General features: G+C 56.1%; 1 protein-coding gene across 1 annotated transcript; it reads left to right on the top strand.

The window, feature by feature from the left end:
* Positions 1-1,253: 1,253 nt before the first annotated feature.
* LFNG (LFNG O-fucosylpeptide 3-beta-N-acetylglucosaminyltransferase) lies at positions 1,254-12,963 on the top strand. Its single transcript, XM_068146661.1, has 8 exons — positions 1,254-1,704; positions 8,660-8,708; positions 9,594-9,693; positions 9,841-9,994; positions 10,099-10,184; positions 10,460-10,625; positions 10,909-10,994; positions 11,089-12,963. Exons 1-8 carry the CDS (start codon positions 1,303-1,305, stop codon positions 11,153-11,155), a joined length of 1,110 nt encoding a protein of 369 aa, XP_068002762.1. The 5' UTR covers positions 1,254-1,302; the 3' UTR covers positions 11,156-12,963.
* The last annotated feature ends 1,217 nt before the right edge of the window (positions 12,964-14,180 follow it).

Below are 14,180 nucleotides of genomic sequence, written 5' to 3'. Positions count from 1 at the left end.
ACCAATGACTTCTCCCACTTCCTGGCAGGAAAAATGACTTCTGTTTAACAAGGCATCATTATCATGGTCAGCAGTCACTGTGGGGCTTGCTTGGCATCTGGGTAGCATTTAATTTTGGACACTTTTACACCTTGGGGCTGCCCATCGGCACCACCTCCAAAGCATGGTGCTGCACTGGGGATGAGGGCAGCCAGGTCTGGGAATATCTCCAGGTCTCTCAGAGTAGGAATGGGAACAAAGCCCCCAGCTTTCCTTTTCTAGATTTGCCCACCAACTGGAGCTGGGTGAAAGTTGGAGGATTGCTGGGGGGTTGGGGGTTGTTGGGGTTTTTTTGATGTCTGGGGTTTTTTTTTTTGTATGTGTGTGGTTGTTTTTTTTTCCCCTCCTAATTATGCTTGACCTCAAAAGAGATTGATGGGAAACTGCCTGGAGATTGGTCAAGCTGGTTGGCTTTCTGGTAACTTCTTGGACATGGCTGTGAGAAAACCTCGGTTCAGGGCTCTGGAAAATGACAGCTCAGGAGAAGCAGGAGGGGAATGTGCCCGTTGGTGCTGATGAAGCATGAGCGATGGGGGCTGCAGGGATGAGCCCATGCTGCACCCTGCCCACCACTGCCTGGGCTTCAATGGGGAGGGAAGGGGAAGCAGGCAGCCTGCCTGCACCATGCCATGCATTCCCAGCCTGGGCAAGGCAGGGCAAGGCACAGGCAGGAGGCTGAGGTTGTTCAACCTGAAGAAGAGAAGGCTCTGAGGAAAGCTTCTTGTGGCCTTGCAGGAGTTAAAGGGGACTTACAGGACACAGGACAAGGGGTGAAACTAAAAGAGGGGATATTCAGAGACACTGGCACACGTTGCCTAAAGAGGTGGTAGATGCTCCATCGCTGAGATCATTCCAAGTCAGAGTGGATGGGGGCTCTGACCAACCTGCTCTAGTTGAAGATGTCCCTGTTCACTGCAGGGGGGTTGGATTAGATGACCTTTAAAGGTCCCTTCCAACCCAAAACAGTCTGTGAGTCCATTATTCCATAGTTCTACGAGCAGAAACAGCCATGGGCAGGGGCCAGCAAAACGGAGCCAAGGGGCAGGACACATGCGGCGGGATACCCGGAGCCAGGGAGCGGGCAGACTGTGGGCAGGGCTGGGCTCCTGCTGCCCACGCCCCACATGGGGCCGTCCCCGGGTCCGTCCAACCCCGGGCGGGGCGGGGGCGGTTTAAAGGCGGCGGCGCGGCGGGGGCCGGCGGTGGCAGCGGGTGCAGCGCGGCCGGTGGTGGCGGCGCGGCCAAGAGCGGAGCGGCGAGAGGATGCTGAAGAGCTGCGGGAGGAAACTGCTGCTGTCCCTCGTGGGCTCCATGTTCACCTGCCTCCTGGTGCTCATGGTGGAGCCGCCGGGGAGGCCGGGGCTGGCCCGGGGGGAGGCCGGCGGGGCGCAGCGGGCGCTGCAGAGCCTGGGGGCGGCGGCGGCGGTGGCCCCTCCCGCGGTTGGGGCACAGGGTTCCCCCGGTCTCCGTAGTTTCGCCGACTACTTCGGGCGGCTGAGCCGAGCCCGAAGGGAGGTTCCTGCCGCCCCTCCGAGCCCTCCGCGGCCGCCGGCCGAGGACATCTCTCCCCGCGATGTCTTCATCGCCGTCAAGACCACCAAGAAGTTTCACAAAGCGCGGCTGGAGCTGCTGCTCGACACCTGGATCTCCCGCAATCGCGACATGGTAAGGGGATGGGGATGGAGAGGCAGACCGTCCGGGTCCCTGGCCGCGATGGAGCTCACGGGTGTCAGCTGGTGCCCCGGCCCTTCATTGTGAGGAGCTCGGGGCGGGGAGGGGGATGCTGTGACCTGGCAAATGCTAACTTCTCTTCACACTGTCCCCATATCCTAAAGCAGGATGGTATATCGGGGCCGGCTGGGCTTCCAGAGGGTAAAATGCAGTGTTGTAGAGTGAGTTTGGGACGGGTGTGTGACAGAGGGAGCCTGACCTGTGTTCCTCACACCCAGCAGATGCCTCTAAAACTCCTTTCTGGGGTCCCTTCTGCTGAGTGGCTCCAATAGCAGAGTTTGCCCCTTTGCACTGGGGAAAGTGAGGCACAACACAGGGATGCAACTCAACCCACTGGTGACACAGTAGGGGCCAAGACCCTGTGGGTGATCTCCTGAACTGCAGGGCCCGGTTGTGAGTGAAATTTAGCAGGGCCCCGTGAGGTGCTTGCAATTGGGTTGCCCTAAGCACACCCAGTTTAGCAGCCCAGGGCTGGGAGAGCACTGGGACGTGCCGAGGCTCTTAGTTCCGTTGCCAGGACCTGGACAGGTCTGGAATGGCTGGGGTCTCTGGCAGGTCTGCTCTGGTTCACCTGCATGACAGTTCCAGCTAGTCTGATTCCTGATCTTACTGATGTCTTGCCCAGAGCCCTGGCAGTGCCTTACTCTGCTCTTCAAGTGCTGAAGCAAAATTGAAAAGGGGGGGGGGGGGGGGAAAGGCAGTTTCCTTAGGAAATGCATCTTGTCATCTGCTCTTGAGACATATTTGCTGTCCTTAGACAGCTTCCCGAGTAAGTTATGCCTGGTCCTAACCTTTCCATCCTACTGTCTTCACGTGTTTCCTCCTGGCCTGGAATTGTGCTTCTTGCTTGCAAACTGTTTTGTTTCCTTTGCAATCTGGACTGGTTGAGGGAGGTGAGAGGGGAGAGTCGGCCTGCCCCTGCCTCCTTCACCCGGGTCTGCTGGACTCTGTGAGATCTTGGCTACTGTAACTTACCCCAAGCATTATCTTGCTTTTTTTTTTCCCTCCCCACCCTGTGAATCTTGTCCCTTTTCCTTACTGTGCTTGGCAGTAGCTCTCGTTGGTACAGTTATTTAATGGAAACCTCTTTTATGCTCTGCTGTCACTGCAAGGGGGGTGGCGAGTGGTGGTGCGGGGAAAGGCTCTTTGAGCACCTACAGATGATCCTGGGAATGGCTGCTCTTTTTTTTTCCCTCCGTCTTGTGAGCTCCGGCTTTCTTCTAGGTTCTTTTTTTGTGTGTGTGTTGTGCTTCGTTTGTCCGTTTGGATTCCCAGAGACCCGAGGCTCGGCTCTCACGCTGTCCCCCTGGGCAAGCTAACAAAGCCCCTTTTCTCCTGGCGCAGAGAAAAGGCTTCGCAGCCTCTTGTGTGGCACTTTCCATGGGAACGGGAGAGCCAGAGCTGGCTGTGTCCAGGTCAGGTTGCCTAGAGATGAGGGCCATGAAGCCAGGGGGGCTGCAGCCCGGCAAGGTGCCCGCCTGACAAGCCAAGCCGCTGAGTGACGGCTCTTGTACAGCACTTGAGGACAAGGAGCTGCCGAGAGAGCTGGAGGCGGCACAAGCTCCTGCAGAGCAAAGCAGGGGCCGGGGCGACACATGGATGCAGAAGAGATGAAGCCACGCTGACCTGGCTGCTGTCTCTGGGAAACTTTGGGGCACCCTGGGCTCCCCCCAGCTCGGCATCAAGTTGTTTGTTTAGGGGCTTTTTTTTGCCTGCAGAGTGCAGGATTGGTGCAATGGGGCTCGTTCTCTCCTTTGCTTCCCTGTCCTGGGTTGGCTGTGCAGTGTCTTCATCCCTGCCTTGCCTGGCCCCATGGTTTCTGCCCTAAGTTTGGTGATAGCAGGGCACTGCCTCTGCTCAAACGTCTCTCTTGGATTGAGTCAGGACCATTTCTGCTCATCTTGTGCCTTTCTCACTCATGTTTCACTAACGACTCTGAGACGTGCATGCTGCCTTGAACACAGGGAAGTTCCTGCCCGAGTGCTGAGACTCCCTCAAGCCTGATGCCGCATCCCTGATCCTCCTCTTCATCAAACCCCAGTCTCCCTCTTGGCTATTCATTAACCAGGCCATTCTCTGAGCAGGAGGGATTCAGGCACTGGCGAGAAGGGGTTAAATACAGCAGGTAACTCCAGGCTGGACCCTTGCAGATAGGGGCAATAGCTATTGTGTCCTTCTTTGGCTGCTCTTTGTTCTGCCCACAATAGTCCCTGTTTCCTGCCCTCTGTCCCCTCTAAGACACTGCAAAGGGCACCCCCTCCTCCTTCCTGCTTCTGTCTGCATAGGAGGACAGATCCTTATTCCCTTCTAAATCTTCTGCTTAGGTTGCACAATACAGGCTGGACAAGCTGCTTTTGGAGGAGAACTATGTTTTTTCCCCTCCTTGTTTTGGGAAGACTTTCCAGCTGTCTCAGTATCCTTAGGATGCTGGAGTGCAATCTGGGGAAACTTTGTGCTTGAAAGAAAAGAGAAGGAGGGAGGGAAATGGCCATTAGGCAGAGATCCTGGACAAGAGTCCAAACCCAATGCTTTCTGCTGAGTCGGCTGATTTGCAGTGGTAGAGTTGCATAAGAAACATCCCCTGTCTCCAGGGCACCCTGAAGGCAGTCAGGCAGCTTGACATATGCCACAGTGCCCAGAGGGGTCTGAGCTGGGCTGCTGTCCCACCAGCGTGGGATCTGCTGGCTTCCTCCAGCCTGGTGTGATAATTGCAGGCTTTGAAAAATTCCTGCTCTCGGGGCAGAAGGAGTAGGTTTGCCTTCCTGGGGAGCACGTTCCTTTCAGGGCAGCTCTCAAATTTCTCTAGCACCTTGGCCAGGGTCCCCATCCTTGGGATGGCCACAGGGGAGAGTGCTGGCCTGTGTGTCCCACTAGGACTTCCCCTGGAGTGACTGGGACTGGGGGGTAAGGGGGCTGCTCATCTCAAACTGGCTCTCCCCCAGCCTGGGCTGTGTGCCAGGGCACACTGAGCACTGCTGAACTCAGCTTGTGTGTGAGGGTCCCGCCCTGGGCAGCCTTTGTGGTTTAGGGGGGTTAGGGGCCCCTTAATTGCCTGTCCCAAACGATGCCACTGTCACTGCCCATGAAAGCCCCGAAGCCGGCGAGCAGCGCGTGGAGCGCTGGGCGGGAGGGTGGGGGGACCCTGACTGCACAATGAGCTCATTGTCTGCAGGGAGGTTATTAAAAAATTATAGCATTTAAAATTACAGTGGAGGATTCTTCCTCTTGCTGAAAGGAGCAGGGGGGAGGAAGAGCCTGCGGCCTTGCAAGCCCCTTCCTCGCTTCGGCAAGTCCCAGCTCCGGGACCCTTGTGCCAGCACAGACACACCCCCCCCACCCCAAACCCCAGTCCTGGGGAAAGCCACTTCTGTCACAGGGACACTGCCATCATGGTGCTCCCAACTTGGTGAAGTGGGGGGTGGATTTTATCTCCTAGCTCTCCAAGTCTGGAGGGAAAACATCTCCTATAGGGGACACAAAGCTGGGCAGGGACTCACTCTGGCAGCACACATTTACTTGAGCTCCTTGCACAGCTGAAGACAGCCCCCCGACTCCAGCACCACTTCATTGCCTCCTTCCCATGCACCTGAAGTGGGGTGGCTGCTTCCCCTTGTCCCTGAGGTGAAAGGGATGCAACCCCCTTAACTTGGGTGCTGCTCACAAGGAAGTGTGACATGACATGAGGGCAGGGTCTGTATGCCACAGGGTCACAGGGGTGCCTGCCTGGCCAAAGTTCCCCTTTTTGGTGGGTACACTGCCTGGTGAGGTGGGGGTGGCAGGGGGCACAGGGTCTGCTGAGGGCATGTCACCCCAGGAAGCTGTCAGGACCGCTTGGCCAGACTGTGCAGATGGAGACAGGATGACCCTGGGGTGGCTCTGCCTGTTGAGACCCCTTGCACAGCACCCAGCCATGAGCAATCCATGAGCTCGGTTGGTGGAGGGGGGAAATGAGTCACTGCGAAAGAAGAAATAAAGAGGAGGGCAAAAAAAGGAGAGAAAAAAAAAACCAGTAGTAAAAAGAAAGGGTGGGGAGGAGGTGGGGGGCTACTGGCAGCTGCCTGGCTCCTTGCAAGCAGTTGAGGGGGGGGCTGCCCCCATCCCGGCCTTAGGGACCCTGGGTGCCTCTCTGTCCCTGTACACGGAGGCTGTGCATTGTGCTGGGCTGTGTGGAGTGGTGGCAGCTATTGTTCAGGAGGGATTTGGCATCCTGTGTTTCTTGAAGCTGCAGTTTTGAGAACAATGAGGTTTCCTGCAGGGGCTGGGGGGGGCAGCAGGTCCTTCCTCTCCTGCACCCCACAGGAAAAGTTACTGCAGGGTGGCCCAAGAGGTCCTGGCACCCATGAGTGCCATGGCTGGCACAGGGGCCAAGTGGAGGAGAAGTGGAGAGGGCTTTGGGTGCTTTCTGCTTAGGAGAGGGGTAGGGGGACTGGGCCTGCTGCTGTTGGACCTAGAGATGGTGCTTGGTAGGTGACAGCTCTGGGCTGTTGGCTGCCCAGCTGTAAACTGAGCACTTCCCTGATGCCCAGACCTGATCTATGTTTTTTCCTTCTCATACTGTCATGGTGTTTTCTTATCCCCCTCCTTTCCTGGCACATCTGCTCCTCCCCCCTTGCAGGAAGGGTGCAGTTCCACTTAAAGAAATTCAGACAAATTAATTAAAAGATAAAGGCTTTCATGTTTTTAGTTATGACTGAATGTTGTGACAGAGCTGGGAGGGAGGTGGGGAACCTATGAGACTCTTGATAACCCCTATGAGGTGACCTGCAAGGCTCTGTTCCCTTCCCCTGGTCCTCAAGGTGTCACCTGGTTCAGCTGCACCAGGAAAGTGCTGGGGATACATGTGAGAAGAGGCTGGGGGGAAGATGCCCCTTTAGGATGAAGCTTTTCGGTGCAGGCAAGTGATAAACAATTGTCTCTGTGGTCTATTTATAGTGGCTGAGCTGCAGGATTAGTTGTGGGGTTATTTTTGGAGCAGCTGAAGGCAGTTGCTGGACAGCGTTTCTGAGCTAATCAAGCAAACATTTTCTGTCTTGCCTGTGTGGAGGCTGCGTGTCCCCTGCCTGCCGTGTCCCCTGCCTGTCCCATCCTGCCTTGGTGAGGCAGGAGCCTTGGTATGGGGGTGTACTGAGGCTCCATGTGTCTTGGGGTCAATGAGAAAGGGCTTGTGATGGGCTTGTCTTGGAGCATCTTTGGATGTTCTCCTGCTGGCCTGCTTCAGCTTGTACCCCCAGCAGCTGCCTGAGCACCTGGGGGACATGAAGACCAGCAGCGAGGTGTGGCTGGACCCCAAATTAGTCAGGGGTGACAACCTCATTCATGCACAGCATTGATCCTGTCCCAGCCCAGCCACAATGTGTGCCTTGAGCCATGATGATGATGGGCATCCTTGTCCCTGAAGCTGATGGACTAAGGTCTCCATGCCCCAGCTCTACCCTCATTATCAGCAGGTGCCCCATTCCTTAACCCTTTCCTCAAGGCCTTCCCAACCCCTTGGGGAGCCAGCCTCTCTCCCTGCAAAAGCCAGGCTGCATGGCAGGCATTTATGAGAACTTGAGAGTTTGCCTTCCCACCTCCTCCATCTCTTTTCTTTTCTTTTCTTTTCTCCCCCCTTTTTTCTATTCTCCTCTTCAAGCCCCAAAGGTCACTTGTAGCCCCGTCCCCAGGAACACGGCCTCCTCCCCTCCCATTCAACTTTCCTGCAGATCTGGCCTCTCCCCACCAGCCTCCCAGCCTGGGACCTGAGCAAACACGGGCCAGCCGGGTTAACCAGTGCAGCTGTATGCTAATATCCACCGCTGCCTGCTTAACTCTCCTCTGCTGAGTAAAGTCAACCCTGCTATTGTGCCCCCTCCTCAAACAAGCCACAAAACCCCAGCGCGTTCCCGGCTGCGGGGTGGCACCCAATTTCCAGCTCACTTGTAATTCATCATCCCCAGCCCCATCGCCTCCTGCCTTTCCCCCCCAGCCCCTTTTGTCTTTCTTCCTTTGCCCTTTTGTGCACGTCTGGTTTTTAATAGCGCTTGGCAGCTGGTTGTGGTTTCTCTCCTCCAGCTTTGTTTGCTGCCTGCTGATTGATGGCAATGCCTTTCCTACCCCCTGCTCTCTCCCGCTTCTTGCCCTTCCCCAAATCCAACAGCAGCTCTCCCTCCCCAGTCCTTCTTCCCAGGCAGCATATGCCACGAATTAGCCGTGTAATTAGTGGAGTGCAGCTGGGCAGGTGCCCAAGGGGGTGCCTGGCACTGTGAGGACCATACCCTTCTAGGGGCTGGTGAGTGACACCCAGCAGCACCAGCTCAGCCACCCCTGGGGGATGCCCAGAGAGCAAAGAGGAGCTGTGGGGTGTTGTGTAAGTGGACAAGGAGAGCCACGTGCTGTTGACACAGGTGGGGACACAGTTGGCAGCTGGCACCACAGGCAAACACACCTGCCTGGGCAGGGCGAGATGCCAAGCAAATGCTTTGACATCCCCGGCTGCATGCCTCGGCTAAAGTCTGAAGTCCCCACTCAGACCCAGCCACGCTCTGCACCCGCCCCCATCACCTGCTTTTCTCTGCATGCCTGTGGTTGTGTGGTAGGCATGGCCTTTGGGTTGCCTGGAATCTCCCTGCCTGCTGCTGCCCCAGGCAAGAGGATGGGGATGTTCAGCAGGGACACTGAGAAAGGGCTGGGGTTGTCACCCTGGAATCGAGTGCTGTGTCCAGCTGAGACAGCTTGGCACCCTTCTTGATCTGAAGCTGAGAGTACTGTGGGAATGCTCAGCTCTTTGGTGCTGCTCTGGTTCTGGTGAAGGGAAAGTCGTGACCACTGGCATCTTGGAGGGACTGGTTTCCAGTGCTGCCCTGTTGCCTCAGCCCCTTGGTCCTCAAAGGTGCCTCATCTTCTCTTTCAGACCTTCATCTTCACAGATGGGGAGGATGAGGAGCTGAAGAAGCAAGCACGTGAGTCTGTGACCCTTGTCCCTTTGTGGAGAGCATGGCTGGTGTGCGTCTTGCCCTGGGAACCCTGAGAAAATGGCCACAATGCCCCTGGTTAGACACTGATCTTAGGTCCCCTCACCACAAGGACCTGGGCTGAAAATGAGGTAACTTATTTCACTGGGAGCCCCACCTGGGAACCCAGTCAACCCAGTCTATGTCCTACAGAATGCTGCTGGTGAAGCACTGTACTGGGCTGAGGTACCTTCTGCCCAGTGTGTCCCTAAGGGCAGCTGGGATTGATGGGCAATGCAGCCAGAGTTTCATGGGAGCATTTCCCTGGCAGCCCTTCCCTGGAGCCAGGGTCAGCGTGGTCTATTGTCCCCATGCAAATGACTCCTTTTCAGGCCGGGAAGCGATTGCCTTTGAGTCGAGTGAGCAAATAACAGGTGGCCACTGCCTTTTGCAGTGGGAGTAGGGCAGGATTTTGGCTGTCATGTGCTCAAGAAGCCAGTTCACAGACACTCTCTCACTCCCGGAGTGGCAGGTACATGGCCCCAGTTTGGGCAACGTGATGCCAGTGGCATCGTACATAGCATATGGGCATGAGGGATACAGCTCAAGCCTGGTGCATCTGCTGCATCAGCATCCCTTGCTCATCTCTTCACAGAATCACTATGGTTGGAAAAGACCTTTAAGATCATCAGGTCCAACCATTCACTTATCTCATGTGTACCCAAAAGCCATTCCTCAAAACATTCCTTCTTTGCCCTAAGTGATGTGGTGTGGATGCCACCACTCATTGGAGACATCCGTGGGGTTTTCCTTCTCCTGGCATGCCTGGGATGTGAGTGGTGAGAAGGTGCAGGATACCCTGATGCCCAGCTTTGACCCCATCTCTTCCCACAGGGAATGTCATCAACACCAACTGCTCAGCTGCCCACAGCCGCCAGGCCCTGTCCTGCAAGATGGCTGTGGAGTACGACAAGTTCATCGAGTCTGGCAGAAAGTAAGTGGCACCCAGGGCTGCCAAGGGGTTGGGAGGGCTGTGCAGGGACACATTGTAAGCAGGACCTCTTCACATTTTGGGGGGGATGTATCTCAGCATGGGGTCTGGGGAGCTGCCCTGACCAGTGTGACACTGCTGCTGCTACAGGTGGTTCTGCCACGTGGACGATGACAACTACGTGAACGTGCGGACGCTGGTGAAGCTGCTCTCCAGCTACCCCCACACACAGGACATCTACATTGGGAAGCCCAGCCTGGACCGGCCCATCCAGGCTACGGAGAGGATCAGTGAGAACAAGATGGTGAGGCAGGGGAGGAGATGTTTGGGCTGGCCGAGTTTGTGCTGGGCTTTGCTCCCTGGTCGGTGGCAGGAGGTCTCACTGCCGTTGCTTCCCCTCTCTCGCAGCACCCAGTGCATTTCTGGTTTGCCACGGGCGGAGCAGGGTTCTGCATCAGCAGGGGACTGGCACTGAAGATGAGCCCATGGGCTAGGTAAGAGCGTTGGTATTGCTCTCTTGTGGGGGCTCACTGGTCTCAGATGGGCACAGAGTGGTGACAACTTAGGGGATTAACTTTGGCATGTATCCCACTGTCTTGCTTTCTTTGCCTTGCTGGAGGTGTCTGCAGGGGGTGTGGAAACAAGCTGGGAAGGATTTTGATTCTCCCTAAGTGATTTTTGGTTAGAGCAAGGCTAAACCAAGACCCTGCAGGGTGCCCACATCCCCTGGGCTTTTGCTCCTCTGCAGCCCCTCTTTGTCTCCCCACAGCGGGGGCCACTTCATGAGCACTGCAGAGAAGATCCGCCTGCCCGACGACTGCACCATCGGCTACATCATTGAGTCTGTGCTGGGGGTGAAGCTTATCCGGAGCAACCTTTTCCACTCACACCTGGAGAACCTCCATCAGGTGCCCAAGTCAGAAATCCACAAACAGGTATCCTTGTCCTGATGCCCTGGGGTGGGTTGGAGGGGTTGGGGTGGGTGGTACCATCACCTGGTTTCACACAGTCGCCTAAAAATCACAGCTAAGATATTTATTGGCATGCAACCAGAACGTGAGCAGAAGGGGAAAGCCCCATTGGCCCATCCCTGTGGGGTGACACAGTGTGCCAGGAGGCTTTGGGAAATGGGGATGAATTCTGCAGACCCCTCCATGCTCCTGTCTGATCCTTGTGGCCGTGTCGGCTGCTTGACCCGCCCGTTCTTGTCCCCACCAGGTGACACTAAGCTACGGCATGTTTGAAAACAAACGCAACTCCATCCACATGAAGGGAGCCTTCTCCGTCGAGGAGGACCCATCCAGGTGAGATGGGGTTCCCCGGCCCCTTCCCCTGCGAGTCTGGGCTGATGTGAGGCCGCCACTGCCCCGTGCTCAGCATCGCTCTTCTCCTCTGTAGGTTTCGCTCTGTGCACTGCCTGCTGTACCCCGACACGCCGTGGTGCCCTGCCAACGTGGTGTACTAGGAGGCACATGTCCCCTCCAACCTCGTCCCGAGTTTCCCCGGTATCCGACGGGCGCGCGGGACCCGAGTGCGGGTGTGTCGGTCCGGCCTCGCCGCGAGGCGGATGGACGGACGGACGGACGTCGTTGCTGTGGTATTGCACAGTGTGTGTGTACTGAAGGCTGCTGTGCGGCCCTTTGTCCCCTTGTCCCCTGCCTGCCCGGCTGCCCATGCCCGCTGCCTGCTCCGGCCAGGACGGTGGAGAGGGGATGGGTCCTGAGCACTTAACCGTGGGGCACCCCCGCGGTGCTGGTGGGCCCTACGCCATGCGTGGGGAGCGACCACAGGCGCTGCGGGGCTCTGCCTCCCCCGGGCTTGCTTCTCCTTTTTCTGTTCCTTTCAAATGTTATGGTTTGTTTTGGTGTGTACCTCCCACCCTTGCCTCTACCCACCCAGCCTACACCCACAACCTCTCCTCCATCCCATCCTGTCTCCCAGTCCCAAAAATCTCAGCAGAGAAGATCCAGCTCCCAATTCCAGTGAAGGGTCACAGGCAAGTTTTGCTGCCTGGTTTGGTCTGCATGCAGGCAGAGAGTGGGCAGAGGAAGCCTCCCAACCTTGGCCAATGCTGCTCCAGGGTGTTGCAGAGCTGCTGGGTGCTCGATGGCTGCACTGGAGGGAGACGGGGGGGTGGGCTGTGAGCCGACATCGTTGGCTCCAGTTCCCAGTGCTTCCCACCTCTGGCTGAAGTGTTGCTGGCAGCATTGATCCGTGCACTATTTATAGAGATTAATGTAAAGGCTTTCTATAAATATGGAGGGTGGGTGGAGGGCTTTCCTGGAGCTGCCAGTGTGATGTGGGAGATGATTGTGCAGATCTCCCTTCAGTGCTGCCTCCCTGCACCTCTGCCAAGCAGCACTGCAAGATCCACTCAGGGCCTAGGTTGTCTCCAGCCCTGCCATGAGGCCAGAGCATCCTCCAGCCCTGGTCTGACTGTGGCTGCTGCTGGGCTTGTCAGGGCATCCAAGGCACTCAGTTGGGCTGGCACCTGCTGTGGGCAGGGAGTGTTTCCCAGCCTGACTGTTGCTCTCTCCCTGCCAGGGAGGGATTCAGCTGGGGAGGGAGAGGGACCTCTCACTCCCCTCCATCCCCCCCATGCCCTGCCTGCAGCCACCTGCCCTGACCCCCTTGCGGTAAAGTAGGCTGAGCTGGAGCTGAACATTTCCAACCTGGAGCTGAGTGAAAATAGCCCATAATGGGTGCATTGTAAATATGTTATTGTGCCAGTATTTTTTTTACTGTGCCTTTTTTAAGGAAAAAAAACCAAAACAAAAAAAAAAAGAGGAAAAAAGAAAAGAAAGAAAAGAAAAGAAAACCCACCCCTCAAAACCCCCCTCCCAAATCACAAACAGTGAGAGATATGTAGATGTTTAAATGGGTTTTTTTTTGGGTTGTTGTTTTTTTTTATATATATACATTTTCTGTGGATCAGAAAACAAAAAAAAAGAGGAAAAAAGAACCAAGAAGAAGTAAGAAATCTCCAGCCTTTGATAATCTGTTTAAGAAAGAAGAAGGAAAAAAAAAAACCCCACCCCCCCCAAAGGATAATTGCAATGTCTTGGAACTATCACCTCCCTTAATTTATATGTTCCAGTATCTGGAACGTCACTCCCTGCTTTTTGTAACTAGGATGTGTCTCAAGCAAGAGATTTGGGCTGGGGAACCGACATGGACAGTGTGTGTTCTCAGGGACCTGAACCCCATTGCTGCCACAGGGTTCCCGTGGGAGCCCTCACCCAATAAAGCAGCTTGTTTTGCTGACCGTGGTCACCTGGTCCTGGCCTTTGGTGTTTCTTTATGGATGAAGTGTGCTGACCACCCCTCGCTCCCCCTCTGCGTGTTATCACCTCCAGAGAAGCTCTCAGAGCTGCGCCCAGGGTGGATTGTGCCTACATCCCCTCTCTTTCCCACGGGTACCGGGGTCTGCTGGCCATTTGCATCCCAGGGTGTGAGGGTCCTCTCCTCCTTCCCCTCTCCAAAAGGCTCTCTCAGGGCTTGGCACCTTGAGGCTGGATTTTCCCAGGCTCTGAGGTGGGAGCGGAGGTGGTGGGGGCGAGGTGAGAGCCGGTTGTTAGCAGGATGCTGTTAACAGCCGGCAGGCAGGCGTCTGCGTGGGAAGATAGGGGGCTGCGAGGGGCTGAGCTCCTGCCCTCCCCCTCCGCTCTTTCAGTCAACATTAAGCACTCATCTGCCACTACCAAACCCCAACTCCCCAACTTTAACTGGCTGTGGCAGCACCACCAGGTCTACGCCTCATGCCAAAGCCTGCTCTGTTTGTGCCACACTGGTGCCAGTTTCACCTGTACCATCCTCTCCTCCCCCCACCTTCCTCCACACCCAGCAGAGGGTTCTTTTCTTCTTTTCAAGGCACACTTACTCACTTCACAGCTTCGTTTGGCTCCCTGGGTTATCAGGGGTTGGCCTTGCTAAAAATACAGCCTGGCAGGAAGTCAGTGTGTGCTAAAGCAGCAACCACCCCCAACACTCACTCACCTTTCAGACAACCCCCAAAATCCCCCCAACCTTTGCAGCCCTTGGGCTGCTGTGGGCAGACTCTGGATCCTGCCCTGGGAACTGACTCAGTTGGCTCCCCAAAACCCACCGTACCCAAGCAACTCCCTGGGAGAAAGGGGAGGGTGAACAACAAGTACTGCAAAGCTGCCATCCTGGGGGCTGGGATTGTGGGGTGGGTGCAGGATTTGGTGCCCCTTGGCCCCACTGGGATGGGGTCAGGGAAGGGGAACTGGGTCAGGCGTGGGGGGATGTGCCACCCGTCACTCACCCGCGTGCTTTCCTGTTGCTCATGGGCTGTGGTGCCAGTGGTGTGGGTGCTTCCTGGCAGTGATGCTGTCATCTCTCCTGCAGGCTGGCCCTCCCTCTATCCCCTGGGAGGGATCATAGAATCATAGAATTGTTTTGGTTGGAAAAGACCCCCAAGACCATCAAGTCTAAATGTCAACCTAACACCGCTATAGCCATTAAACTAT

Source organism: Melanerpes formicivorus, unplaced genomic scaffold (genome assembly GCF_026170545.1).
Source record: "Melanerpes formicivorus ecotype bairdi unplaced genomic scaffold, bMelFor1.0.p_v2 SCAF_14, whole genome shotgun sequence".
NCBI lineage: Eukaryota > Metazoa > Chordata > Aves > Piciformes > Picidae > Melanerpes > Melanerpes formicivorus.
Note: the sequence above shows the minus strand (reverse complement) of the source record. Positions and strands in the feature narration are given on the sequence as shown.

What these genes read in the sequence shown, in the direction of transcription:
- LFNG (XM_068146661.1), top strand. Translation starts at nt 1,303, where the DNA reads ATGCTGAAGAGCTGCGGGAGGAAACTGCTGCTGTCCCTCGTGGGCTCC. An exon ending in TCTCCCGCAATCGCGACATG is followed by an intron (nt 1,705 to 8,659) that starts GTAAGGGGATGG and finishes CTTCTCTTTCAG; the next exon opens with ACCTTCATCTTCACAGATGG. An exon ending in GGATCAGTGAGAACAAGATG is followed by an intron (nt 9,995 to 10,098) that starts GTGAGGCAGGGG and finishes CCTCTCTCGCAG; the next exon opens with CACCCAGTGCATTTCTGGTT.